The 25,981-nt window shown below is 46.4% G+C and overlaps 1 protein-coding gene across 1 annotated transcript in view; it reads right to left on the reverse strand.

Moving 5' to 3' along the window:
* The window catches only part of NHEJ1 (non-homologous end joining factor 1), a 77,500-nt gene that overhangs the window by 816 nt on the left and 50,703 nt on the right, over positions 1-25,981 (reverse strand). The window contains exons 6-7 of the mRNA XM_036083041.2: positions 742-859; positions 75-184 (exon numbers count right to left, since the gene is read on the reverse strand). Of these exons, the coding sequence (XP_035938934.2) occupies positions 75-184; positions 742-859 (228 nt within the window). The remainder of the gene's footprint in view (positions 1-74; positions 185-741; positions 860-25,981) is intronic.

Raw genomic sequence — 25,981 nt, forward strand, 5'->3', positions numbered from 1 at the left:
ATATTAAGGCAGCACCTCCACTAAGTGACAACTCCAAGGACCTCTGGTTCGGGGGCTGCAGGTGTGTGACTCACTGGGGGCTCTTTCTCGGGCACTGGGAGGGATGGTGCTAGTTCTTCCGGCTGGTTCAGAAGTTGGTTTTCGGTCCCTTGTGGGGAGGCACTGCTTGAGGGCTGAGGATCTCCTGAAATCAGAAAGATCAAGGGAAGACAGTGATAAATGCCTTCTTACCAGGGAGGCATTAGCATTTAGCAAGCATTCTGATCAAGGCCAGGGTTTAGTACTAATATATAAACAGACAGAAGTAGCTATAAATCCAACTTCCAGCTGACTCTCGGAAAGCCCCGCTTCTACTCTGAAGATTCCCCACTTTCACTAGGTAGGAGAGGAGTTTCTTTGACTCAAAACAGCCAACTGCTCCTCAACAGACAGGCAGAGAGATGAGTCTTTCTTCTGGTCCTCTCACTAATTCTCCTAAGCACCTAGACCAGTTCCAGTGGAAGTTTCTGCAATGACGGAAATGTTCCGCATCTGCACTGTCCGACTTGGTAGCCGCCGGCCATGTGTGGCTACCGAGCAGTTCAAGTGTGGCTACAGCAAATGAGGAGAGGTATTTTCCATTTTGTTTCATTCGTATTTAATTTAAATAGTCACAAGAGGCGAGAGCTACCATATTGGCCGGCACAACCCGACACCGTAACTCTAACCCCAGGGAGACCAAGTACCTTTGGAGCTACTCACCAGTGCCCTGATGGTTCTGTCTCCCTTGGATCTCTTGTCTGGTGACTGCCATATACAGATTCTGTAAATTCATGACAAAGGGCCTTCCATCACCTACACTGCATGCCTCTGGTAGTTTCTATAGGGGAGTGGAGATGCGGTCATTGGTTATACTCTATCACCAGAGAAAAGGAGTTTGATATCCCACTGGCAGAAGTGGGATCAACCCCAAAAGAATTTATATAGAGAAGTTCGATTCAACATAGGACGTCCCTATCCACACCTTGTTGGGAACAGTATAAAGACCTCTCGTGAGGTCTTCTCTAATAGGCAACTCCAAATGTCTATCTTTAATTCCCCCAATACCTATTATGTTTTCCCATGAATACCCCTGGGGTATTCACCCAAGAGTCTCTAGGCTCTTTCTTCCAAAGGGATGACCTCTGAGAGGGCTGTTTTAGGAAATCATCTTTCCTAAATTGTCCCTGAGCTGTGCAGATCACTGTTTTACTTACATTCACTCCTAAAGTTCCACACTAGAGAGAGAAAAAGAATGAAATGCAGGAAAGGGGAGAACAGGCAAAATGGGAATGACAGACTGAGAGACAAGGCTAAATTATGGAGCTATGGTGTTCAGTCGGAGGAGATGGGGGGACTAAAGTGTGCAAAGCTTTGGAGGCTTCCCTGCCATTTTACATTGCTTTACTGCAATCCATGAACCCACAAATGGGGGCGACCATTCCCCCAAGAGGGGAGAAAACTGGTTCTTGAGGGGTGAAAAAAATCTTATTCTTTTAAAGTATGAAACATCTACATATAGTACACAAACAGAATTTTGCTCTATCTGTGGTATTAAAATTTCCTGAGGGGGAGTGATTAGGAAAAAGTGTCTTAGAAAGGCTCCTGAGCAAGGTGATGATGGGGAGAAAGTTGAGAAATACAGCTATCATCACACTCTATGTACCTGTTTCCTTCGCTGTGAATGAACTGTGGATTTATATCCACAGGAAAATGCTCTGCCTAGTTCAAGTTTCAGGCACTTGGCTTAACGGCTGACGGCGGAAGCAAGTGCAGTAAAAACGAGATGAAGGCGTATGATATCCCGGGGTCCCGAACCTGGCTGCACTTCACAATCTTGGAAAGGACCCAGAGTTCCTTCACCTGTGCAGGCAAATCGTCATGGTTCCCGGCAAGCTAGCAGGTCTCTGAGGGAAGCCGTGCCACCAGCTCACAGGGCACCCACCCAAGAATCCTGGATGGACCCACAGCTCGCGTCAAGGGCACTTGCTCTGTGCTCTAGAAGGCATTCATTTCTGAAAACCCGCCGCGGGAGAAGGATGGAAGAGAGAACGCAGGAGAGGTTCTGCTCCTTCCAGAGAAGGATGGAAGAGAGAACGCTGAACCACAGTCAGGACTCTCTCTCCCCGAGGATGGTGGGATCTGAAACACGTGTTGATCCCCAGGAAATGCAGCATCCATTCGTACTGCAACCCTACCTCCGTAAGGTCTCTATCAGGCTTGCGCTTTCCCGGGAGACCACCGATAAAGTCAGAACTTGGCTTCTGGCCAGCAATCACCGCAGGAGTCAAAGGGCCCTGAGGAGCAAACTGAAAAGGGAAGGCAAACTCTCAGGCCATACACCTTGACCTCCCCTCACTCTCCTTAATTTCAGCTTCCCCAAGCCACGTGCTCCGAAAACACGTCCTCTGCTCTCCAGCCAGACAGCTCTGACAGCAGAGAGGCCAACAGCTGTTCTCCTTCCTCACCTCTCCTGTCTCCGGGGCAGCCCTTCAGATTGCTCACGAAACGTGGCCTCTTTCAGGCTCCGGCACACAGGGTGGGGCAGAGTCTCAGTGGTCCCAGCTCCCTGCCACCCCCCCCCCCCGGCCCCGCCTGCCCCTTCTATGGAACCAGACAGACTCTTACGTTTTTTAGGGCAATCTTTAGCCAACTCCTGTACTGAGTCTCACAGTGAATGGGGCAGAAATGAAAGGCCATAAAGCCAGTGCTGTCCTGAGCCTAAGTCCAAATACAGAACTGGTATCTTGGACCTTCCTCCATCCTTCCCTGTCTCCGAGAGATCTGGTCCTGCAGTTGTTGCCAAAAGTTGTCCCACCTGAGTACTCTCAGAAAAGTACCACAAAGAGAATATCGGAGGCTGCCTGGGCGGCTCAGTTGGTTAAGCCTGGTTCAGGTCAGGATCTCAGGATCCTGGGATCGAGCCCCATGTCCTGACTCCCCGCTCATCAGAGAGTCTGCTTCTCCCCCTCTCTCTAGTAAATAAATAAAATTTTTAAAAAACAAAAGAAAGAATATTGGTACATTTGCTGCATATTTCCTATATGCTAGACACGGTTCTAAGAATTTAAATGTATTGATGCATTTTGTCTTATTCCCTGCTGTCTCCCTGGCACTTGGACTGAAGTAGGGCTCTATAACCACCTGTGAATGAATGAACATGGTCGGCACTAGTATGACCCCATTTTACTGAGGTGGTTCCAACTAGTAAACAGAGCAGGATTAGAATCCAGACAGGCTGACCTCAGGGCCGACGCATATAATGACCACCCTATTTACTTCTCTAAACAGCAGAATTTTAGTCCCAAGGGCCATACACCCTTTCCCAGGATCACAACCATCTGTGCCTCCCATCACAGATCACTTGCCTCAATTCCCATCCAGCTCAAGAACAAACTCCCTCAGGTGACAAGAGAGAAGTGAGCAGAGAATCTGGAGGTTTGACCTGAAAAGCTGGCCCCACCTGGAACCCTCAGGGGCTGAGGCCATCCCTCAATCCTAGTCCAGCCATTCCCATCATCACTGATTCCATGCGCATTATCCTCACAATATGTAAGGAAAAGGAGGTGGAGAGGCCCGGGCTTGGGAAGGAGAAACATTAGCTCCCTGTGCAGGACAATGGCAGGGGCGAGCTGGGGCAGGCCGCCGAGATCAAAGGGAGAACAGCGGGGTCAGGACTAAGAAAAGCAAACAGCAGTGCCCCCTGCCATAAGTACGAAGGAGCCAGGAGCAAGGTGTACCAGCCACAAAGCGGGTCACTGCCCAGAGTGGGGAGGGGAAGAAGAGACAGGTCGGTCTACTGTGGAATGCGTTCATCTGATTAACCCAGAATCAATTCTACGCAGCAAAAAGCTACTGAGATTCTACCATTTGTTAGGTACTAGAGGACTGGGGCGAGGGAAGGAGATGCACCCTTCCCTCCTCAGAACGGGGCTGAGTCAGCCAAAGATAAATAAGTCAGAGTCCCTGCCTCAAGGAGTTGATATTCAGGTGGGAAGAGCAGGCAGATTTCAGGTTTTTTCCAAGTGTTACGCTATCACAGAGTTAGAAACAAAGGGTAATAAGAACTGGAGAAGAAAGGAAGGAATTCTGACCATCCAGCAAAAAGCCTGGGGCAGGATTGGGGGTGGTGGGGGGATGGGGGTGACATAGGCCAGCCTTGCGAATGTGGGGAAGTATTTGAATCACAAAAGTGTGAAAAGACAGGATATGTTGATGTATCTCATGGGAAATGAGACCAGAAGACTAAGTTCATACCCGCCAGATTGCTAAGGGCTTGGTGTTCTAAACTAAGGATATGCCCCTGGAAGTTTCCTTTTGTTTCACAAAGTGGCTTTCTCTACTACACCCGTGCTTGCCAAGGCTTGCTTGGCTCTGAATGACTACTGAATCAAGGGTGAGGGGTCAGAAGCATCCTCTGGGTTTGCCTTCATAGGCTTTCTGCTCCATTTCATACCTCTTCACTAACTGAACTGCTAGACTGTGACTCTTCAGTAGGCAAAACAGAGCTACATTTCTCTCCTATCTCCAGTTCACTGGGACTTTGGCCCCTGCCATCTGGCCGTATCAGGAGCTTTAGGAAAACCAAAGCTACAGAAATCCTATAGGGCAGGGACGCCTGGGTGGCTGTGGGTTAAGCGTCTGCCTTCGGCTCAGGTCATGATCCCAGGGTCCTGGGATCGAGTCCCTCAGCGGGGAGCCTGCTTCTCCCTCTCTCTCTGCCTGCCACTCTCCCTGCTTGTGCTCTCTCCCTCTCTCTCTGACAAATAAATAAATAAAATCTAAAAAAAAAAAAAAAAAGAAATCCTATAGGGCATTTTATTTCCCCTTCTTTTCCTACTGCAGCCCATTTCTGTTCCTAGTGCCCAAACTCCCCCTCTTTAGTGGAGATGTGTCTGTAACTTCCATCACCACCATGAGGTCTCAAACTCACTCCCAGTGGTCCAGAAATTCCAAGGCTCCCTCCTGCTCACTGACCCCAGCAGGATCTGCTGGAGAGATCCCAATTGTTGCTTTCCATTAGAAATAAGAGGTTGATGGAGCGCATGGGTGGCTCAGTCGGTTAAGCGGCTGCCTTCAGCCCAGGTCATGATCCCAGGGTCCTGGGAATGCATCCTGCATCGGGCTCCCTGCTCATCTGGGAAACTACTTCTCCCTCTGCTTCTGCCCCTGCTTGTGCGCGCTCTCTCTCTCGCTCTCTCACTCTCTCTCAAATAAATAAATAAATAATCTTTAAAAAAAAAAAAAAAAAAAGAAGAGGTCAGATGTCCAGCCCTACTCTCCCCCCCCCCCCAATTCCATCCCTCCTTTCCCTGAGGCTGTTTCAGAAGAGAAACCTTTAGAATTCTGAGTAAGGAAAGGCTGGACCCTGACATACTGCTCGCCCTACTCAATATGAGCCCATGGCCCAGGAGACAGGTGTAGGGGACAAAAGAGAGATAGGAACCATGCAAACCGGAACTCCCCAGCATCAGCCTTGAGCAGGTCTTTGGGGCGGCCCCCAGCTGTCTTGGTAGCACACCCAGCCGGGCAGGGCCCCCAACACACAGCTTCCAGAGGGTAGGAGTTCCTCTCCTCCCTCCTGCAACCTGGTAAACTCTGTGGGTAGCACTCACCAACTCCCTGCCCTGGAGAGCTCAAGCCTCCCTTTAGGAAATCATGGACATTTTCATCATTAGCTCCACGTAGGGTTAAGGGCACATTGGAAAATTCTTCTAAGGTCTCACGTTACCAAAGGGTTACCAAAATAAATAGAGAAGAACAAGAAAAATGGTTTAGGATGAGGATTCTAAAGGGAAAGACTCTAACAAACAGAACTCCTCCCCAGTGCTCCTCTCCACCCTCCATCCATTCACCCAACAAATATTTACTGACCCTCTACGGTGTTCAGGATGATTGAAATGCTGGGGATATAACAGATTGAACAAGAGATAAAAAAAAAATCCCCTACCCTCTTGAAGTCTACAATCTAGAGAGGAAGACCAACAATAAACACATAGCTGATTAAAACATACACTCTATCAGATGGTGACAGCACCATGGAGAAAAATAAATCAGTGCAGGCATTATGGGAGAGGGGTGGGGATGTGTTACAATTCTGAATAGAGGCCAAAGAAGGCCTCGCTGAGAAGAACCATGAGAGACGATGGACTCTGAAAAACAAACTGAGGGTTCTAGAGGGGAGGGGGTTGGGAGGATGGGTTAGCCTGGTGATGGGTATTGAGGAGGGCACGTTCTGCATGGAGCACTGGGTGTTATGCACAAACAATGAATCATGGAACACTATATCTAAAACTAATGATGTAATGTATGGGGATTAACATAACAATAAAAAAATTTAAAAAAAAAAAAAAAAAAAAAAAGAAGGCCTCGCTGAGACGGTAATGTTTTTAAAAGACCCAAACTGAAGTGAGAGAATGATCCATGTGGCTAGCTGGGTCAAGGGACCAAAATTCCCAGTTTGCCTGGGTCTAGCCCTGGCTCACGTTTGTTGCTGTTTATTAAAAGACGTCCCTTTCTCTCTTATTAGGTCCCAGTTTGCACGATCAATTAGATGGTCACCCTGTATCAGAGGACGAGCATGGCAGGTTGGTGCAAATTGTCTGTTTATTTGAAATCATGAGTTAATGTAGTATGTTAGCTTCTGTTCTGTAAGATGGGGACCATTAGAGCTTATTGAGGAGTGAAATGATCTGATTTACATTGTAAAAGCATCACTGTGAGTGTTGAAGGACAGGAGAAGTGGGCAGATCTTCTAGAAGGCTGCTAGGATTTTGAGTGTTGAAGGACAGGAGAAGTGGGCAGATCTTCTAGAAGGCTGCTCGGATGATCAGGTGGAAGGTGGTGGAAGCCTGGGCCTGGGGGGCAGCAGGGGAGGTGGTGCGAAGTGACCAGATTCTGGGTGTATCTGAAGGTATGGCCAGCAGGATTTGCTGATGGAGTGGGTGTAGTATTCGAGAGGAGTCAAAGATCACTCCGCTCCAGGGCCGAAGGTAGATGTCACAGGGGGATGACCCAGAAACCTAAAATAAATCCCTAGACCAAAGAAAACCTGAAATGACCCCTACGGCCACAACACAGACCCAGCTTTAGTAGCAAAAGGGTGAGAGGAGAAGGAAAGATGAATCTAATGCCCAGGGGAAGTATCACAGTTTAAAAAGAGAAAGCCGGAAGTGGCTTCTCACTCAAAGAGGAAGCAGCAAGATTATCCAGGGATTAGAAAAAAAATTCTTAGAAGAAAAAAGAGAAGTAGAAATAAGCTTTAAGTTCTGGCTTGAGAGCCCAAAGACTTGGATTTGTACCTTAGGTCTGTTTGCTAGTGGGAACATTTTGGGCAAGTTATTATACTCAATCAAGGTCTGATTCTTGAGAGAGAGAGAGAGAGAGATGGAGGGATGGATAGATGGACAGGGGAGGGGGTGCTGAGACTAATAATCTCTATGTCAGGGTTCATGAAAGGATTAAACGAGAGAGTAGAGTAAGTACCCAAGAAATGTCCGTCCCTTTCCTCTGCGAGGCACACTGACACTTTTCTTACCTGGCCCTGGTCCAGTGCCAAGGAGGCTCAAGAAAAGAGTTAATGCTATAGTGCATGCAAAGAAATCAGGTCCGACCCAGTTATTAACCCTTACCCGCTCAAAGCATATGCTCTTCCAACAACTCAGTGACTAATCAAAGTTCAGAGCAGGGCCCCATGGTCATGGAAACCCTGGCTGGTAACCTGTGGGCCCTTCACTGTCCACCATCTCCACACGAGCCCCCTCCTCAGACCCTGGTGAGGACCATGGCTGAGTGGCTTCTGTACCAGCAGGTTCTAGCTTTAAATCCTCGCTTTGCCAGTCAGTGGCTATGTTCCTCCCCAGAAAAATGAGGATAGCTATCCATACCTATTTTCAAGAGATTGCTAGAAGGGTCACACGCAATAATACAAAGGTTGTTGTCTGCTCGGTATAGATGATGTCTCCTTATCTCCCCCAAAACTGCTCTGTTGCTTCTCAAAGATCTTCTTTGTTCTCCCAAAGTTCAGGACCTGCCCGCGAGGTCCAGGTCTCACTTCCATCCCTCTAACCCTCTTTCTGCCGGGGTGGGTGCCATAGTGGAGAGCAAAGCTAACCTCTCCAGAGGCACACGGAGCACAAGCACCTTGCTCCCCAAAACACTCCAGCAGAAGTATTCCACCTAGCCCCACCTGTCCGAGGACGCTTCAGCTGGGGGCCCTTTCTCACCGCCCCTTCCTGGCCCCACATGAGCCTCGTGCAAGAGGCTCCGCCAGGCCATTTCCAAACCAATACACACTCAACAAAGGCTATTGGGAAAGCAGAAAAACACAAGCTGCAGATCCGTCATCCACACAGTGAACAGACAAATGTATTTTGAAGGGATTAATCTCTGCATTTCTTCAGAATCTGAGAGGAAAAAAAAAAAAACACGTTACCAGGATACAGAAAAGAGACAGGGTGGTGATGTCCAGGTTTTTCAGAGACAACCAGCTCCCTCTCCCTCCTCCCTCCCTTCGATTTCCACAGCAGCTGGCTCGGATGAGCTGTCTCAGAGTTTCAGGCAAGATCCAGCCTCTGTCTGCTCCCTCATAGAATACCCCTCAGATTCTCTCAGCCCGCTGATTGCAAATCTCGCTGATTTGGGAGAGCACACGGTACCCCAAGCGCACAAGGCACGTTGCCCTTGAAGATGGCACGTGAAGACCAGACAGCTGAGGTTGCTCCCGTGTTTGGTCTGGCTTAGCTTTGTTTGGGTCTGTGTCATGCCAGGCCTACCCTGACCATTCTGGCCGCCGCCGCTGACCTGGCGCTGGTCTCCCTGCAGCCCCTAGCTCCCGAGCCGGGCTCTGCGAAGGAGAAGCCACAGACAGGCCTGACCTTAATCTTGTGTTTGGGAGCCTGCAAATCCATTGCAGTCCACCTTGCCCCTCCCCACGCTAAAACAAGGCGGGGGAACGGCGGCACACATACATGCGTACATTCAGGCATGTGGGTCTGCAGTCTAGTCAAACCGCTAAATGACTCTCTTTGCAGCCTGCCCTTCTAATGAGGTAGTTTTGCTGCCTCTCTCTCTCTCTCATGGTGCCGGAAATACAATGGAGATAAGATATGTGCACAGTTCAAAACATTTTGAGATAAAGTCCAGTCCTACTTATATTATTCAGATTTTTCTGGTTCCTCTTGAGGCCCAGCTAGCTACCTGAGCTGTAGTCAGAAGAGATGAGAGACGGGAGAGAGACTATGAAAGAGATGTCCAAATGGACAGCCTGGGGGCACCTGGGTGGCTCAGTTGGTGAAGTGTCTGCCTTTGGCTCAGGTCATGATTCCAGGGTCCTGGGATCGAGGCCCGCATAGGGCTCCCTGCTCGGCGGGGAGGCTGCTTCTCCCTCTCCCCACTGCTCATGCTCTCTCTCTTTCTCTAATTAAAAAAAAAAATCTTCAAAGAGACAGCCTGAATAATATCAGTAAGATTAACATTTTGGGATGCTTTCAGTGTATTAGGTACTAAGCTAAGCATTTTAATGCATTATCTCAATTAATCTCCACAGTAGCCCTATCAGCCAGGCACTAAGATCATTCTCAACTTATATATGAGAAACAAAGGCTCAGAGAGGTTAAGTGACCGAACCAAGGCCACAGCTAGAGAGTGGCAGAACGCTGAAGGAGAAGACCCAGGAGCCCGAACTCCAGAACATACCCTTGATCCGCTGTTACACTACCTCTCAGAGTCACCCAGGGAGACAGGCATTCCTCCCTTCTGCTCCCGCCTCCCACTTCCCCAGAAGAAGGCTGCTGGTCCCCATTCTGAGGCCTAGTACTAGAAGCTAGCCCTCACCTGCTTCTTAAATCCCCAAAGAGCCCAAGAGGCTGAGAGAGGGAAAAGACGTAAGGCCCTCCAGAGAAGGAAAGCCTTACTCAAGCCCTGGAGGGTCCTCCAATGGGACTAGAAAATCAGCAAAAGGAGTCTCTGGTACAGGGAGGCTCTAGACTCAAAATCTCCTTTTAAAATAAGTACAGCCCCTCAAAGTCATAGCAGGAAGGCCCCTCAGCTCTGCCCCAAAAGAAAAATAATGGTAAAGGGAGTGGGAGTGGAGGTGGGGGGAAGGGGCCGCTGCGCTCATAAGAGCCCTTTGTGGTGGCTGCCCCTGAAAGGGGGTTTTGCTAGACAAGGTGGAACTTCTCAAGGTGACAAGCAAATGGTACAGCCTAAGCTGTGACCCTTTGCTCGCTCCATAACCACCCCTCCCCTTTGCAGGGCCGAGCCTACACTGTCCCCGAAGCCCCACCCAGCCCCAGCACAAACCGGGGCTTTCTAGTCTGGAGAGCGCCTAACAAGCAGCAAAGGGGCTGGGGGACCAGAGTGGTTTCCTGGGGGGGAGGAATCCTCGGAGCCCCTCAGAAACTGCGGCAGCGGCTCTCACTCCTGCTCCAAGAACAAGCAGCTCCTGTCAGCTCTGGCTCAGGGAGGGGCTCCGGCCAGCCTGTTTGGGAGACAAGCAGTCTGAACGATGGTCAAGCACCTCTCTGGAGTTCAGCCACCTCACCATCCTCTTCCCAAATGGAGATGAAACCGTGTGGTAGAGATCAGAAAGAAAAAGCGTAAGGTTTAATAACAACAAAAATCACAACTTCGGGGCAGGCACCTGGCTCCGAAAGTTCTGGATCCCTGCCCTGTGCCACGAGCACATTCAGGAGTGCAAATTTCATTTTTTTTTTTCCTGTTCGAGGGAAGAGAGGACAATCAGCTGGGTCTGCAGGGCACAGAGGTGATTTAGAGGATCTGCTAGTATTCTCTGTAGGACCTCCACCACTAAAGGGATTCTCTTTCACTCCAGATTACACGCTTGACAGCTGGGAACACAGCCCATGGTGGCCGTCATTCATGGGCTCCCTGCTCCCCATCCCCCGCCTGCTCCCTACTCCCTGTAGGGTGACACAGTGTCCCGTCTACCCTACGAAATCTTACTCTGTAGGGTGATACACCGCCTCCCCATACACATCCATGTACACACACACACACACACACACACACACACACACTCGTGATAAGGGCCTGATCTTCATGACCTTAGGTAGGTAAAGACTGAACAGGACACAATCACAGGGGAAAAGCCTGATAAATTGGACTCCACTAGAATTAGGAACCTCTCTGCTCATCAACAGACACCACTAAGAGCAAAACAGCAAGCTACAGAATGGGGAGAAAATGCCTGTAACGCACATAACCAACAAAGGACTCGTTTCCAGAACAGATGGAGAATATATGAAAAATTCTTAAAAATCAGTATGAAAAAGACAAATCACCCAAGAGAAAATGGACAAAAGGCCTGGTCAAATCTAAATGACCTACAATTACATGAAGAAGTACAGAACCTCATTAGTCACTAGGGAAGTTAAAACCACAACAGGGCACTGTTGCATATTTACTATGATGGCCAAAAGGGAAGGGGCAGATGGTGCAAGTGTTGCCAAGGATGTGGTGCAACCAGAACTCTTGGATGATTCTTGGATGAGTCCAAACTGACACAGTCCCTTTGGAAAACTGTTTGGCAGTATCGTATCTACTAAATCTAAACATGTGTATAACTATGAAGCAACCCTTCCAATTCTATGCATATATCCAATGCAAATGGATAAATAAATTGTGCTATGATCTTACAATGAACTATTATCCGGAAATGAAAATTAACAGAGTGCTGGGCACCACAACAAGGATAAACTTCGTGAACATTTTGTTGAGGGAAAGAAGTCACACACAAAGGAGGATGTACCATAGAATTCCATTTATATGAAGCTCAAAACAGGTCAAAATAATCACATGAGAAGTCAGGATAGTGGCTACCCTTTAGAGGTGGTATGTACGGAGTCCTGGAAACTTTCTAGTTCCTGATTGGGTACTGATTATATGGCCATGTGCACTTTGTAATAATTCTTCGAGCTATACGCTTATGATATGGGTACTTTTCTGTATATATCTTACACTTCAAGTTGAGACATTTATTAATAAAAGATAAACCACCATGAAAAGCAATTTGGCAGTTCCTCAAAAAGTTAAGTGTAAAGTTACTATATGACCTAGCAATTACACTGCTAAGTTTACACCAAAGAGAACTGAAAACATATGTTCATACAAACACTTGTGCACACATGATCATAGCAGCATTATTCATAATAACCCCAAAGTGGAAATAACACAAGTGTCCGTCAGCTGATGGATGGATAAACAAAATGCGCTAGACCCATATAATGGCATAGTATTCTGCCGTAAAAAGGAATGAAGGACAGATACCTGCTTCAGAGGACGAGTCTTGAAAACATAATGTTAAGTGAAAGAAGCCAGACACAAAAGACCACATCTTGTATAATTCCATTTGTATATAATATTCAGAATAGGCCAATCCACACAGAGACAAAGTAGATTAGTGAGTTCCAAGAGCTGGGGGGGGGGGGGTTTGAGGAAATAAGGAATGACTGCAGATCAGTACAGGGATTCTTTTTTTCAGGGTGATGAAAAGGTTCTGGAATTAAAATAGTAGTTATGGCTGCATAACCTTGTGAATGTTGTAAAACCAGTGAATTGCACACTTCTGGTAAATGTTATGGTAGAAGAATTGGAACTCCACTTTCTAAAAGGATTTTTTTAAAAGATAAAGTCTCTGCTCTCCCCTTATCTGCTTCCCATTCTATACTCAGTTTCCTCTTTGAGGAATAGACTCTCAGGCTCCCAACAGGCCCGGACAACATTTAAAGGATGTTAACACAGTCAGTGCAGCAGATCCCTGCCCAGGGACCCAGTGACTGGACTTAGCACAGAACGGGGACAGAGCATGGGATCTAGAGTCACACAGCCTTGGCTCTGAAAATAAGGCCGCCATTTACATATTCGTTTTATTATCTTAGCTAAGTGACTTAATTTTTTTTTTAATTTATTCTTTAAAAAAGATTTTATTTAGGGCGCCTGGGTGGCTCAGTCGGTTAAGCGTCTGCCTTCAGCTCGGGTCATGATCCCGGGGTCCCAGGATCGAGTCCCATATCAGGCTCCCTGCTCAGCTGGGAGTCTGCTTCTCCCTCTGCCCTTCACCCTGCTAGTGCTCTCTCTCTCCCGCTCACTCTCTCTCAAATAAATAAATAAAATCTTTTTTATTAGAGAGAGAGTGAGCGGGAGAGAGAATCTGAAGCAGATTTATGCTGAGCACAGAGCTCAACTCGGGGCTCAATCCCACGACCAAGAGATTGTGATTTGAGCCGAAACCAAGACTCAGATACTCAACTGACTGAGCCACCCAGGCGCCCCGTGACTTAATCTTTTTGAGCCTCAATTTTCTCTCTCTAAAACAAGTAAAATAACTCCTATCAATGAGGGTTGTTGGGAGAAGTGTTAAATGAAATCATGTGTGTGATGTGTTAATCCCATTCCCTTGAGTGTTCCAAGAATCTCTGCTCCTTGAAGGCAACCAGAAGCCCTTTAATTAGGCTGAATGGTATGGGCTCTGGAGTCAAAATGCTTCTGCTCAAATCCCAAATCCACCACTTTCTCTTGCTAGGCCCTTGTTTCTCCAGTGGCACATTGGCAATGATAACACTACCTGCATTACAGAGTTACCATGAGGATTAGATGGTACATGGGAGGTGCTTGCCATGCTCCCCGGCACACAGAAAGCGCTCAATAAATATTAACTGCTACGATTCACTCAATCAGTCAACAAAATTGTTGACACCGCCATATAGCGTGCCATGTCCTGAGGATAAGATGGGGTTCACTGCCTTCAAGAAGCTCATAGTCTGGTGGAGGAGTCAGACGCATAAACAAATAATTGTTCTCCCTGGCCAGCACACACTGGAGCCTTTGATTCTGGAACAGTCAATAGCACTAGGTCTAAGGTATTACAAAACAAAGCTCGGTATGTGAGGAACGGTGTGTGTGGGGGGCCCGTGGTGAACACACTGACCATGAATCAACAGTAGACCCTCCTTTTTTTCTATAAATAGCCTCCAAGACTCTAGATACATAGGCATGCAGACTTCCTCCTCGGCATGACTTCTAGCCGGCCAGTTTAAGGGCATCTCCTAGATATCTGTCCCCAACCACCCCCCCCCCCCGGCATCTCCTAGATATCTGTGCCCCCCAGGCATCTCCTAGATATCTGTCCCCCACTGGCTTCAAAGCTGGCCCCTTCTCATCTTTCAGATCTCAGTTTAAATGCCACTTCTTCAGCTCCCGCGCCCCGACCGTATCATCTAAAGTGTTTGCCCTTAGAGAGTCTATTCTTTTCCCTCAAAACAATTACAATAATTTCCAACTGTTTATTTGTTTATTCATTTTCTATCTCCTTGACCAGGCTGTGAGTTCCTAGAGTTCAGGTTCATTCTGCAGATATTCACCGAGTGTCTACTATGTGCCAGGCTCTGAGGTATGTGCTGGGCACTCAGTTTGGGGGCACAGACGTGGCCTTGTAGAGCCTACAGTCTATATTCGCTGCAGAGCTTTGGGATGGAAGTTGATCCCAATCCTGGCTGAGGACCTTCTTTTGGCTAGCCCAGTTAGGTATGGGCCCTGGATTGCCAATTTCTCACTGAGTCCAAAAAGCAAGAGGCTGGAACTCTGGGGACTTCTGAGTTCTTCTTCCTTTTACAGTCCTAGATCCCCACAACCCAGTAGAGTTTAAGTTAGGGCACAGAGCACAAACTCAGAGCCATTTCTGGCTCTTTTTGTTTTTTTTTTTATAAAGCTATCCATATCAGCTCATAAGAGCAAAAACTACGGGTACCGGGCAAAGGATGTACTGACTGGGGGAGGGGGTGGGATTGGAGGTGGGGGTAGGGAGATGAGAGTCTCCCTAAGTCCTGCAGAGAAGGAATAAGTAGACTTGGAGATTCTGAGCCCTGAGCACCTTTCAAATTCAATGCCCTGAGATTTTCCGATGGCAGCTTCCCACAGTCGGAGCTTCTCTATCATTGAGCCTGACTTCATCCCAAAGGCCGTTCGCTACTAAACCCAGCCTGAGGTTCTAGGGGATGCTGAATTAGACTCCAGTAAATATATTCTGCTCCAAGTTCTCTGGGAATAGGTAAAGGGAACACTGTTTTCCAGGACTGGGACTGGGAGATAATAAGATTCAAAGGATTATTGAAAAAGCTGCTTTAAATTCTTTATTAAATAAACAAGGGAGTACACACACACACACACACACACACACACGGAATAAATCCTTGCTTAATAGCAGGAGATAATTCCCGAAAGCAGGATCAAGGAAAAACATCTCAAGCCACAGAAACAAATATATTTATTCACTTGGCACCTTCTCTGAGCCAGATAATTCTAGGTCCAAAGAAATAAATGGATGATTGTGGGTTCAGCGAAATGTGTTCAGTTCTGGGATACAGGTCTAAGCCCAGTCTGCCCTGAGAGGGAACAGCAGAAAAGCAGGCAGGACTTTTCGTCCTTGTCAGGGATGTCCCAACCCCACTCCCAAACTCTCTGCTCTTAACCTGTGCTGGAGGCAAACCAAAGCAGTACCATGGGGTGGGTCTGGAGGGTGGGGCCAGGGGAAAGACAGGTCCGTTAATTCAGATATTGAGTTGAAAACAGGAGGGAGATCTATAGGAAGCAGCCAACTTACAGCCCCCAGCCGAAATCACTGCTACCAGATCCATCAGAATTAGTGGCGGGAGTGCAGAAAAGCTAGCGAGGAGAAACACTGTCAGGTAGGGAATGAGATTTTGCAGCTAAATCTGTGTGATATTGCCCCAGGAAAAGGAGATTCTCTGGAAATCTCTGCACTCAAATTCCTAACTCAGCCCCAGGTTAGAATGCATGTCCTCAGCATTAACCTCCCTTGCCCCTCTTTGAGCAGATAGTAAGTATCGTGTTGTTTCCCTGGCACAAAGACTGCATATCCTGGAAGAATACGCGGAGCCCATCTATGACAGATTGAACATGGAACCTATAAGTTGGAGAAAATGCATGTGGAAAGAGTGGCTCTCCCAGGATCCATGATCCTGGTGGGGGGAAGAGGAGAATTCTTTTTTTCACTCAGCATTAAAATTTTACTATTATTCCAATTACAAACTGTGGTTCCTTGCCATACTAACATGATGCCACTTAAACCATCAGTAGATCTCTTTCTGGATTCATAATGATCTATCCACATTCTACTGGTTTCTTTGATGATCAACAGCACATTTTTTTAAAGACTTTATTTTTAAGTAATGTCTATACCCGACATGGGCTTGAACTCACAGCCCAGAGATCAAGAGTTGCACGCTCCACCAACTGAGCCAGACAGGTGCCCCCCCAGCACGTATTTCCTAGCTAGATGGTACAATATGACTATGGGAGAAAACTATTCTCTGTATCAGATACAAATGACTTCAAAGTAAATTAAGGTGGCTAGCTTAGTTAAGCTCCCTTCTTTGGAAGTGTGTCTTGTCCACCCACAATGCCCCATAAAAGGGCAAGATGAGAGGGTCAAATCTGAACCACATCCCCTGGACTCAGCTAATTAGACCAAGAGCGGACACCTGACCCAAGAGAACTCAATCCCTAGACCAACCAGGTTCTCGCCATCAGGTATGTGACACAAAAGCCACGCAGCATGGATTCTTAGCCTTTTTTGTGTGCCGTGGAGTGCTACACAGCCAAGTGAAGGCTGAGGACTCTTTTCAAATACATACAATAAAACACAGAAGATTACAAAGAAAACCAATTAATTAAAATGCTGTTATTCCAATATTTTTTTACATGAGTGATATAATAATATATATGCTTCTTCATTAATACATTAAACTACAAGATCTAATAGTGGGTCTGATCACTCATAATTTCAAACAGCGATGAACATAAACTATATTTCATGATATCTGCAGCCACTATAAAATGATCTAAAAATATCTGTGATTTCTATTGGTGACAAAAATCATAGATGCCACTAATGCAGTAGTGGGTTTTGCTTATATTTATAATAGAAGGACAGGCCAAATGTCAGTTACAGGTTACTGAAGATAAGGTTGCAATCCGCTCCCCCCATCCAATTAATGAAACCCTGAATTCTTTTTTTTTTTTTAAGATTTAGTTATTTAGTTGAGAGAGAGAACATGAGCAGGGGCAGAGGCAGAGGGAGAGGGAGAGGGAGAACCAGGCTCCCCACTGAGCCATGAGCCCGATGTGGGATTTTATTTATTGGAGAGAGAGAGAGAGCATGCGCAAGCAGGCAGAGGGGCAGAGGGGCAGAGGGAGAGGAAGAAACGGACTCTGCTGAGCAGGGAGCCCCATGTGGGGCTTGATCCAGGACCCTGAGATCATGACCTGAGCTGAAGGCAGACACCTGACCAACTGAGCCACCCAGATGCCCTGAAACCCTGAATTCTAAGCGTGGATGCTCAAGGGAACAACGGACCCCAGGGTAAAAACCTGATGTAGAGACTTTACTGGATAACAGGGGATACTTAGAAAGGCCACACAGAGCTAGTCAGAGTGAACAACAAGACAAGCCAAAGCTGGGTGCCAGTCAATAATTTGTAGGAGCAGAAGCCAACTGGCCAGCAGGTCGGCGTGAGGGCCAAAAAGGAGCAATCTTGAGATCCCAGAGAAAGAAGCTGTCTTTCCAGCCCCTGTGAGGCATGGTTAAGTGTCCTAAAATTAGGTATCGAGAGATCTCCCTGTGCTTCCTCAGTAAATTTCCCTTTCACTTAAGCTAATGGAGGAAATTTTTTTCCTTACAATTAATTGCCAAGATAATATTTATTTTATTTTATTTAACTTCAATTAATTAGCATATAGTGTATTATTAGTTTTAGAGGTAGAGTTCAGTGATTCATCAGTTGCATATGCCGAGATAATAGTTAAACAAGGAAGCTTACTGACAGTTTATAATACGCCACATATATTTGTGTATATTAATATTCCACTGGATTATAAATTCCTTAACAGTGGAGACTACGTACAGCCTGAATTCTGTGAAGCCTGTAATGGCTGGCTTCTGTGGGCCTGCTGCAGAAGACACTAATCATGTCCAGTGGCTCCCGGGAAGAGGGAAAGTAGACCGGGGCAGTCCATCTCTAGATATTTAGCCGGCAGGAGCCAGACAAAATGGAGCAGGATGAAAACTCAATGAAGAATCCCTGGTACTACCTGAGTCATTGTGGATCTTTAGGTTTGGGGAAGGCAAGGGCAAGAAGGAGATATAAATGGCCAGAAGAAGAAACCAAAGCTGTCAGAGGTCCTCTTGGGAAATGCATCTTAAATAGACATCCCATTTGATGGGGGGCAGGGAGGGACTGTGTCCTGAACAGCTTTCCTGTTACAAAAGTAACACTCATGGTCAATGCCTCAACTCCACCAGACGGATGTAGGCCTGGGGCCGCTTCTGTGGAGAAGGGAATAGAATGACCCTCGAGACTTCTCCAGCTGCTCTTCCCAACGTTCTTAACCCACTGAGGGTAAACAGGAAAGGACACGCGAGGGCAAAGGAACTGAATATTACCGTTAATTGCTTAAAAACCCAGTGGCTGGTGGGTACACGGTGTTTGTTTTCTTACCCTTTATACCTTAGATACGTCATATATTTTCTCTCATGGGTCCCAAATATTTTATAGTGAAAATATCTTAAAAGACACAGTGAAAACCAGATCAAATCAAACATCCCAGTGAAAACGTGAAAACTATTTCACACAACATCTGCAGTGACTACCAGATTCCAAGAACAGAAGTCCGTTGAGCGACATGCTCTCCAGCTTTGAACGAGTGCCTGGCCCCTCTGGACTCCGAGTTTAAGGAAGGGCAAGGATTCCAAGGAGCCTGAGGTTCTAGGAAAAAAAAAAAAAAATTCTGGATACAAAGTCACTTTCCAGAAAGATAAGAAGCCCACAGGTTGCAGGTTAGAAAGCTGAAGTGCTAGGCCCCAGTCACCTATCCCCAGTTTAACTCAAAATATTCATTCATAACAGGGCACCTGCTAAAACCACGGCTGGGGTGGCCATGGAGGGACATGGCCTCAAAGTGTCCAGTGAGGACTCTAAAATCCAGTGCCTAGGAAAAATTGAGCAGGGCCTAACAAGGCACCAGAGGAAGGTGGAGTACAGGGAGACAAAAGGGGAGGTTGAAAGATATGCTTCAAGTCAGAGCTTGACTCAGAACAGGAGTGTGGTCGCACTACGGGGGAGCGGAGGGTGGGTGGCGGGTGACGGGGTCTGGAGAAGGAGAGAAGCAGGAATCTGCAGAGGAGTCAAGACAGGTCTGATGAGGAGGAATTTGTCCTAAATGGATGTGATCAGGCCTGAGGCTAAAAGCTGCTTCCTGAGACTTCAGTCCTTCAGCCCAGGACTTCTCCCCACTCCTTGTCCTCTCTCCTGGCTACCGTCCATGTACTCTAAGATCATTTCTAGGTATAGTACATCTCATGCTCTTTTGGATCTAGGTTTCACTGAGGAGGACAGGATGCCCTGGTTACCTAATATAGCGCTTCCTACTGATACAATCCCCACTTCCTTGCAGGAAGCCATAACCTTGTGGGTTTAAGATTCCCCCTGAGTTTGCTAAACCCCTATCCTCAGGATCAGTTAGGAGGCGAGGCAGGCAGCTCTGACACCAGGCTGACCCTAGGGAACAGAAGAGCTACTCCAGGGTTCATCTCCAGGTGAGGGGATGAAGGAAGGACCAAACTTAGGCTCTGGTTACAGGGCATCTTGAACACCTGCTGATAATAAAACATTATCTGTCAAGGCTTTGGCCCTCCAACCCACCAAAACAGAGGAAGAGGGTGGGAGAGGAATTTTATTCCCTCTGATTCCCACCCCAGGGAGTAACAGCCCCCACCCCAACTCCACCCCAAAGGCCACTAGCCAGAGCAGAAGGGACCTGAGGGAGACTCTAAAGGAAGGACTGACCAAGGGACAAGGGACTGTATCGGCCCCTTTCTACAAAGCAAAGGCAGGTAGTGGACACGGGAGAAAGGCTAAGGAGACACTTGGCCCAGTCCACTATCCTCCGTTTCCACTTCTATTGTCTCTAACTACCGAGGTGGCTTCTGTAAGATCTATGGGAGAATAAAGCAGAGAAGGGCAAGGAAATAAAAGCCAACCATGATAAAAAGAGACCGGGTAGCACATAGAAGGCTAGCCCAAGAAGCCAGGTCTCCAGGTTTCGAGGAGCGCATCTTTCACCGAGAACCCTGAGAGCTAAAGGAGCTCACTGCAGTTCTTAGCATGTGGGTACAATGCTTTATACCTAATGGTCACTTTATAGCTGGCCCCTGCCCCCCTCATTCCCCACACAATCGAAACCGTAGTTTATGCAGACCCCTTAGCCTCTGCCCGCTTCCTGGGCCTGGGCCTGATATGGTTCAGGAAGAGCCTCAGACCACAGCAGTTAAGAGTCAAGAGCGAATAGGGGTAGCACCATCCATAGCAGGAATTAGCTTCTCAATCAAACTCTTAATAACCTGGGACCTAGTTCAGAGAGGAGGGGTATGGGCAACATTATAAATGCAGTCAGAGGAACGCCTGGTGGCGCAGTTAATTAAACACCTGACTCGTGGTTTCCGCTCAGGTCGTGATCTCAGGGTCATGAGATCAAGCCCCGCATCAGGCTCCTTACACAGAGGGGAGTCTGCTTGAGAAATTCTCTCCCTCTCCTTCTTCCCCTCCGCACCCCCCCCAAATAAATAAATAATCTTTCGAAAAGATAAAAAAATTAAAAATTAAATGCAATCAGAAAAGTGTGAAAGGAGCTAAGGGGCAGGCTTCAAAGAAGTAAGACAGGAAGTGAGAAATATGTTCACTGAGGTCATAAGGAACACTGAAGGCAGAAAATCAGAGAAATCCTGGGAGAAGCAATAAATGTATCAGTTAGACCACATCTGGGTTGGGCCCAAGAAGAGAAGCTTTGAGAAGCTGACAAAAAGTAAGAGGCTCAGTAAATCAAAATTTAGATTGGAGGAGAGAAGTGGAGACTCACTTACTCAGGGGCTGCTGGGTGCAAAGCATTCTGTCTCATCCAGAAACACTTCCTAAAACAGGATCCCAAAGCCCAGAAATCAAGGAATCAAACTGAGAGAGGGATACTTGGGAAAGAAAACATGGAGCTCTAAGATGTCTTTCTTTCTAAATCATTCAGGGCGGGACGAAAGTGAGAGGACCAATGTCTTGCTATTTTTTTTTTTTAACCTCTTTAAACTCTTTATTGTATAAAGTTGGTAGAATTTTGCAAGACTAGTCCCCTCGGCGGGGGGGGCACCTGACGAGGTAGAAGAGTTGAGCCGAGAAAGATTCTGTAAATATAAGGTGCTGGAGAGATGAAACTACTGCTCATTGGACCCAACCTGTCAGTCATCTGTGCTCTGTGATCACACCTAAAACTAGATGGGCATTAATTCAACAGATATGCACTGGGGCCCACTGTGTTCCAGGTACTGTTCTTGGCTACAAAAATGAACAAAACATAAAACAATTCCTGCCCTATGGCACTTATATTTTAGTGGTAGAAGATCACTAATATAAAATAGTATGTTAAAGAATGCTGATGCTACAGGGGGGAAAAAGAAGAGCAGGATAAGGAATTGGGAGTGTAGGGATGGAGGAGTGGATTGCCATTCTAAATAGGGGGGCCAGGGGTGGGCTATGACGAGATGACATCTGAGCACAAATTTGAAGGACCTGAGAGATTTAGCTCACGGGTATCTGAGGGACAAGTGTTGGAAACAGAAGGAACAGCTTGTGCAAAGGCTTAAGGCAGGAGTGTGCACAGTATACTGAAAGAATAATAAGATGGTCAATGTATCTAGAGTGAATTCAAGGAGTAAGAGATTGTAGGAGAGGTCGGAGAAGTTCCAGGGCTCAGATAATACAGGACCTTATCAGCCATTATGAGGACTGCTTTTACTTGAAGTGACATGGGAACCCTTTGCAGGGTTTGGAACAAAGTGGCTGACTTAGAACCTTAAAGGATCCGTCCAGCTTCCAAGTTGAGAACAGACTGTAGGAGAACTGGGGTGGAAGCACAGAGACCAGTTAGGAGTCTAACAGTCATCTGAGCAAAAATGGAAGGTGGCTCAGGTCAAGGTGGAAGAAGCAATAGAAGAGTCTATATCTATTTTGAAAGAAGAACCAACAGGATTTCTCAATGGACTAGATACGAGAAAGATAAGAGTTAATTAAACATGACTCAGAGATTAATTTTTAATTCAAACAAGTGGAAGGACAGAGTTGCCATCAACTGAGAAGGGAAGGTTAAAGGAGGAACATGCTTGGTGTAGGTGTGCTGGGGAGAGAGGGGGAAATCAGGAGTTCGATTTGAATGTGTTGAGTTTGAGCTATCAGACTTTCCATTGGAAATGTTGAACAAGCAGCTGGAGACACAAGTCCAGGGTTTGGGAAGATCTGGGCTGGAGATACAGGCATAAAAATGGTATTTAAAGCCATGAGATTAAATGTAATCACCAACAGAGGGAAGGCAGGTAGAGAACAGACGAGGACCAAGGACGGAGCCTTGGATGTAGTACAGAAAAAAGAAAAACATCAAAGGAGATTATGAAGAAGAAATAGGGAATAGAAATAGAAAAATAAGGCCAGTAAAGTATACATCTCTGGAAGCCAAATGAAGAAAGTATGTCAAGAAGGACTGGCTGGCCAACTGTATGAAAGGCTGGTTGTAGACCAAATAAGACGAGAACCAAGAACTATTGGATTTTGCAATGAGGAAGTCAGCCTTGACCTTTTCAAGAACAACTTCAGTAGAGTGATAAGGAGTCAAAACCCCACTGGAATGGTTTCAAGAGAGAACAGGAAGGGAGGGTTTGAACACAATGAAAATAGACAACTCTTGTAAAGAGTTTTGCATCAAAGCAGGCAAAGAAGCAGGCTAGGAACTGGTGGGCAAAGTCAGGTATCAAGAGGAGGTTTTTTGAGATGGGAAAAATAATAGCACATTTGTGTGCTAATATGATGAGCCTATAGAAAGCAAAAAGTTAGAGAGAGGAGAACTACTGGAGCGATTTCCTTGATAGGAGACATGGAATCTAATGTACAAATGGAAGAAGTGCCTTCAGATGGGCAGATGCGAATTTTTCTATACAAACAGGTAGAAAGGCAGTGTATGAGGGTATATGTGGTAGCAGTGAGTAGAAGCGCTGCTGTAAATCTGTTAAAGTTCACTTCTGATGACTCTTCTTTTGTTCCCCGGCAAAACAGGAAGCAAGGTCAAGGTGGCTTGAGGAAAGAGAAGAAGGTGTGAAATGATGGGAGGGTGAATGGGTCAGGGAAATACAATATGAATGCCTGGCAGTATTAAGGGTACATTTGAGGTTCATGGTCAAGAATTTATTTATTTATTCTTTTTTTTTTTTTTCTTTTTTTGAGAGAGACAGAGAGACAGAGAAAGGGGCCGGGGGCAGAGGGAGAGGGAGAGAGAGAGAACCTTAAGCAGGCTCCATGACCAGCATGGAGTCTGATGTGGGGCCGGATCTCACGACCCTGAGATCATGACCTGAGCCAAAATCAAGAGTCAGACGTCAAGAATTTAAATTGAAACTAGTCAGCATGGTTGTTATAGTTTTGTTTTCTTCTGAGCTGACCATGTTTTGCTATATATGCAGGTATGGAAGAGGCCAAAAAGTTGGGTTTGACTATACACAAGAGATGGGCAATAGGGTCAAGAACACATGCAAGGAAGTGATTCTAATGACTGACCACAGGAGCTGAGTAAAGAAGGGAAGCAGGCTATCAAAGGAGCCAGGACAATGAAAAGGAGAGTAAGATCCATGGACTGGAGGTCCCTGTGGGATTAAAGGAAGGTTGAGTTGAGGTAGAGAAAGAGAACTGGAACAGTAAGAGGAAGAAGTGGTTGGAAAGGAAGATGTGCAAAATTGAGATGATGGAGCGGTTGTGATAAGCAGCCATGACAAGGTCAGGAGTAGACTCGAGGCCAGAGTCTCTAAACAGCAGTCACTCTGGGCTGGACAACGCTTCGCCACGGTGGGCGGGGGCAGGGGAGCATCCTGCCTACTACAGGGTGTTGAGCAGTGTCCCCGGACGCTTACCCACTGCCGATAGATGCCAGCAGTGTCTCTCAAGTTACAACAACCAAACATGTCTCCAGACCCTGCCAAATGTTCCCTGTGGGCAAAACCTCCCTTTGTGGAGAAGCATTGCTCTGGAGTAGGACCACAGAAATCAGTGAATGAGATAGAGCAGAAGTCAAGATAATTAGGGAAGACTGGAGAAAGTGGCAGTGAGTCAGGAGCTAAAGTCCTCAAGAAACAAATGCGAATGACTCAGAGTCACTGCACTACAACAATAAAGACTACTGGAGGATATAACCTGACAAGAGAGCCCAAACCGGGCTTTTTAGGGAAGAGGAAGGAGAATGGTCAGAAAGCAGCAATTAGAAGCACAGAGGACACATAGCCCACCACCAAACTCGGTGGTGAGAGGACTCTCCGAGAAGAAATAGCCACCATGTGAGTGGGCTGCAGATCAAGAAGTGTCCTCCACGAAAGTCAGGTTTGTGAGCAAGGAGAACGGAGTGCTCAGAGAAGAGACTAAAGATAAAGGAAATTTTGCTGATGATACACTATTAATTCCAGAAGGCACAGTGGAAAGGTTCAGGAACTGGGGAGGGCTGGGAAAAGAGGACAGAGGGAAGTGCAAGGCGTGTCCCTCAAACTGGAAGGTGGAACCCGGTGGGAGGTCCACTAAGGGGAGTGGTGGCTTAGTGGACACAGATCTTCAAAACAAGAGAAGAAGGAAGCTTCCTATTATTTTAGCAAGAAAGTGGCCAAAAGGTAAGAATCTGCCGGGAATATGGCACATGCCACTAGCAGTCACACTGTAATTACCAACCCCAGGCTACACCTGGTCTAGAACAAGAGGATCATTTTCTAGGCTTCCCCACAGAACAGCACCAGCTTTAATATGAGGAAGTCAACCAAATGGACACACATCTATCAAGAGATGAGAACAGGGTTTTTAAAAACCTAAGAGCTAAGGAAATCTTCAAGAAGGGGGAAGCTTGAGTAAGGTTCGTGTAGACAGGCCTAAAGTCCTAAGTGAGATTCTTTGGGTCAATTAGGCAAGTGCCTTCTTTATTGGAGGATTCGAAATTAGGGTGATCTAAGAGGGGCAGAGGGTCTCTAAAGAAGCAACGGAATATGGCCAAGAATCCAGAGGACCTGATCTAGTGCTTACACTCTGGAAGAGAATCAGATGGACTGAGAATCCACCCCCCCCCCCCAAACCAGTCAGGGTTAAGAAAAGAACCTGGACGAGTAAGCCAGGGAAGCCAAATCAATCAAATTAAGAAATAGCAAAGAGTTCTGTCAGGATAAGGAATTGGTGTTGGGTAAACTCATCTACTACTTTTTCTTCCTTTTAAAAAAAATTACAAAATGACATTCCGACTTAACACTTAGATACACACTTAACACTTCAGTTTAAACACTACGGAAGTATAGAAGTAGAAGTAAAAGACGCCCTTCACTTAGCCTCCAACCCATTCCTCAGAGGTAACCACTGTGAACAATATGGTGTGTGTCTCCCCAGACTTTTTTCTATTCTTATACAAATATACATGCACAGAGGTGTTTTTTCCCCCCAAATGGGACCACACTGCATATATTCTTAATGCATTCTGCTTTTTTTCACTTACTAGTATATGATGGCTATCTTTTCAAGGTAGATGTAGGTCAACCTCATTTTTTAAATTAATTTTATTTTATTACGTTATGTTAGTCACCATACATTACATCATTAGTTTCAACCTCATTTTTTTAATGGCTTCATTGTATTACATTGTATAGATAAACCACAATTTTTTTTTCATATTTACATAACAACGGGCATTTAAACTGTTTCCAATTTTCCCCATTATAAACAACACTGCTTTGAACATACTTGTGTACAAGTGTTCACATGTTAATAATTCTACAGATCACATTCCTACCTGCTGGATTAAAGGATATATTTGATACTTC

This window comes from Halichoerus grypus, chromosome 4 (assembly GCF_964656455.1).
Source record: "Halichoerus grypus chromosome 4, mHalGry1.hap1.1, whole genome shotgun sequence".
Classification (NCBI taxonomy): domain Eukaryota; kingdom Metazoa; phylum Chordata; class Mammalia; order Carnivora; family Phocidae; genus Halichoerus; species Halichoerus grypus.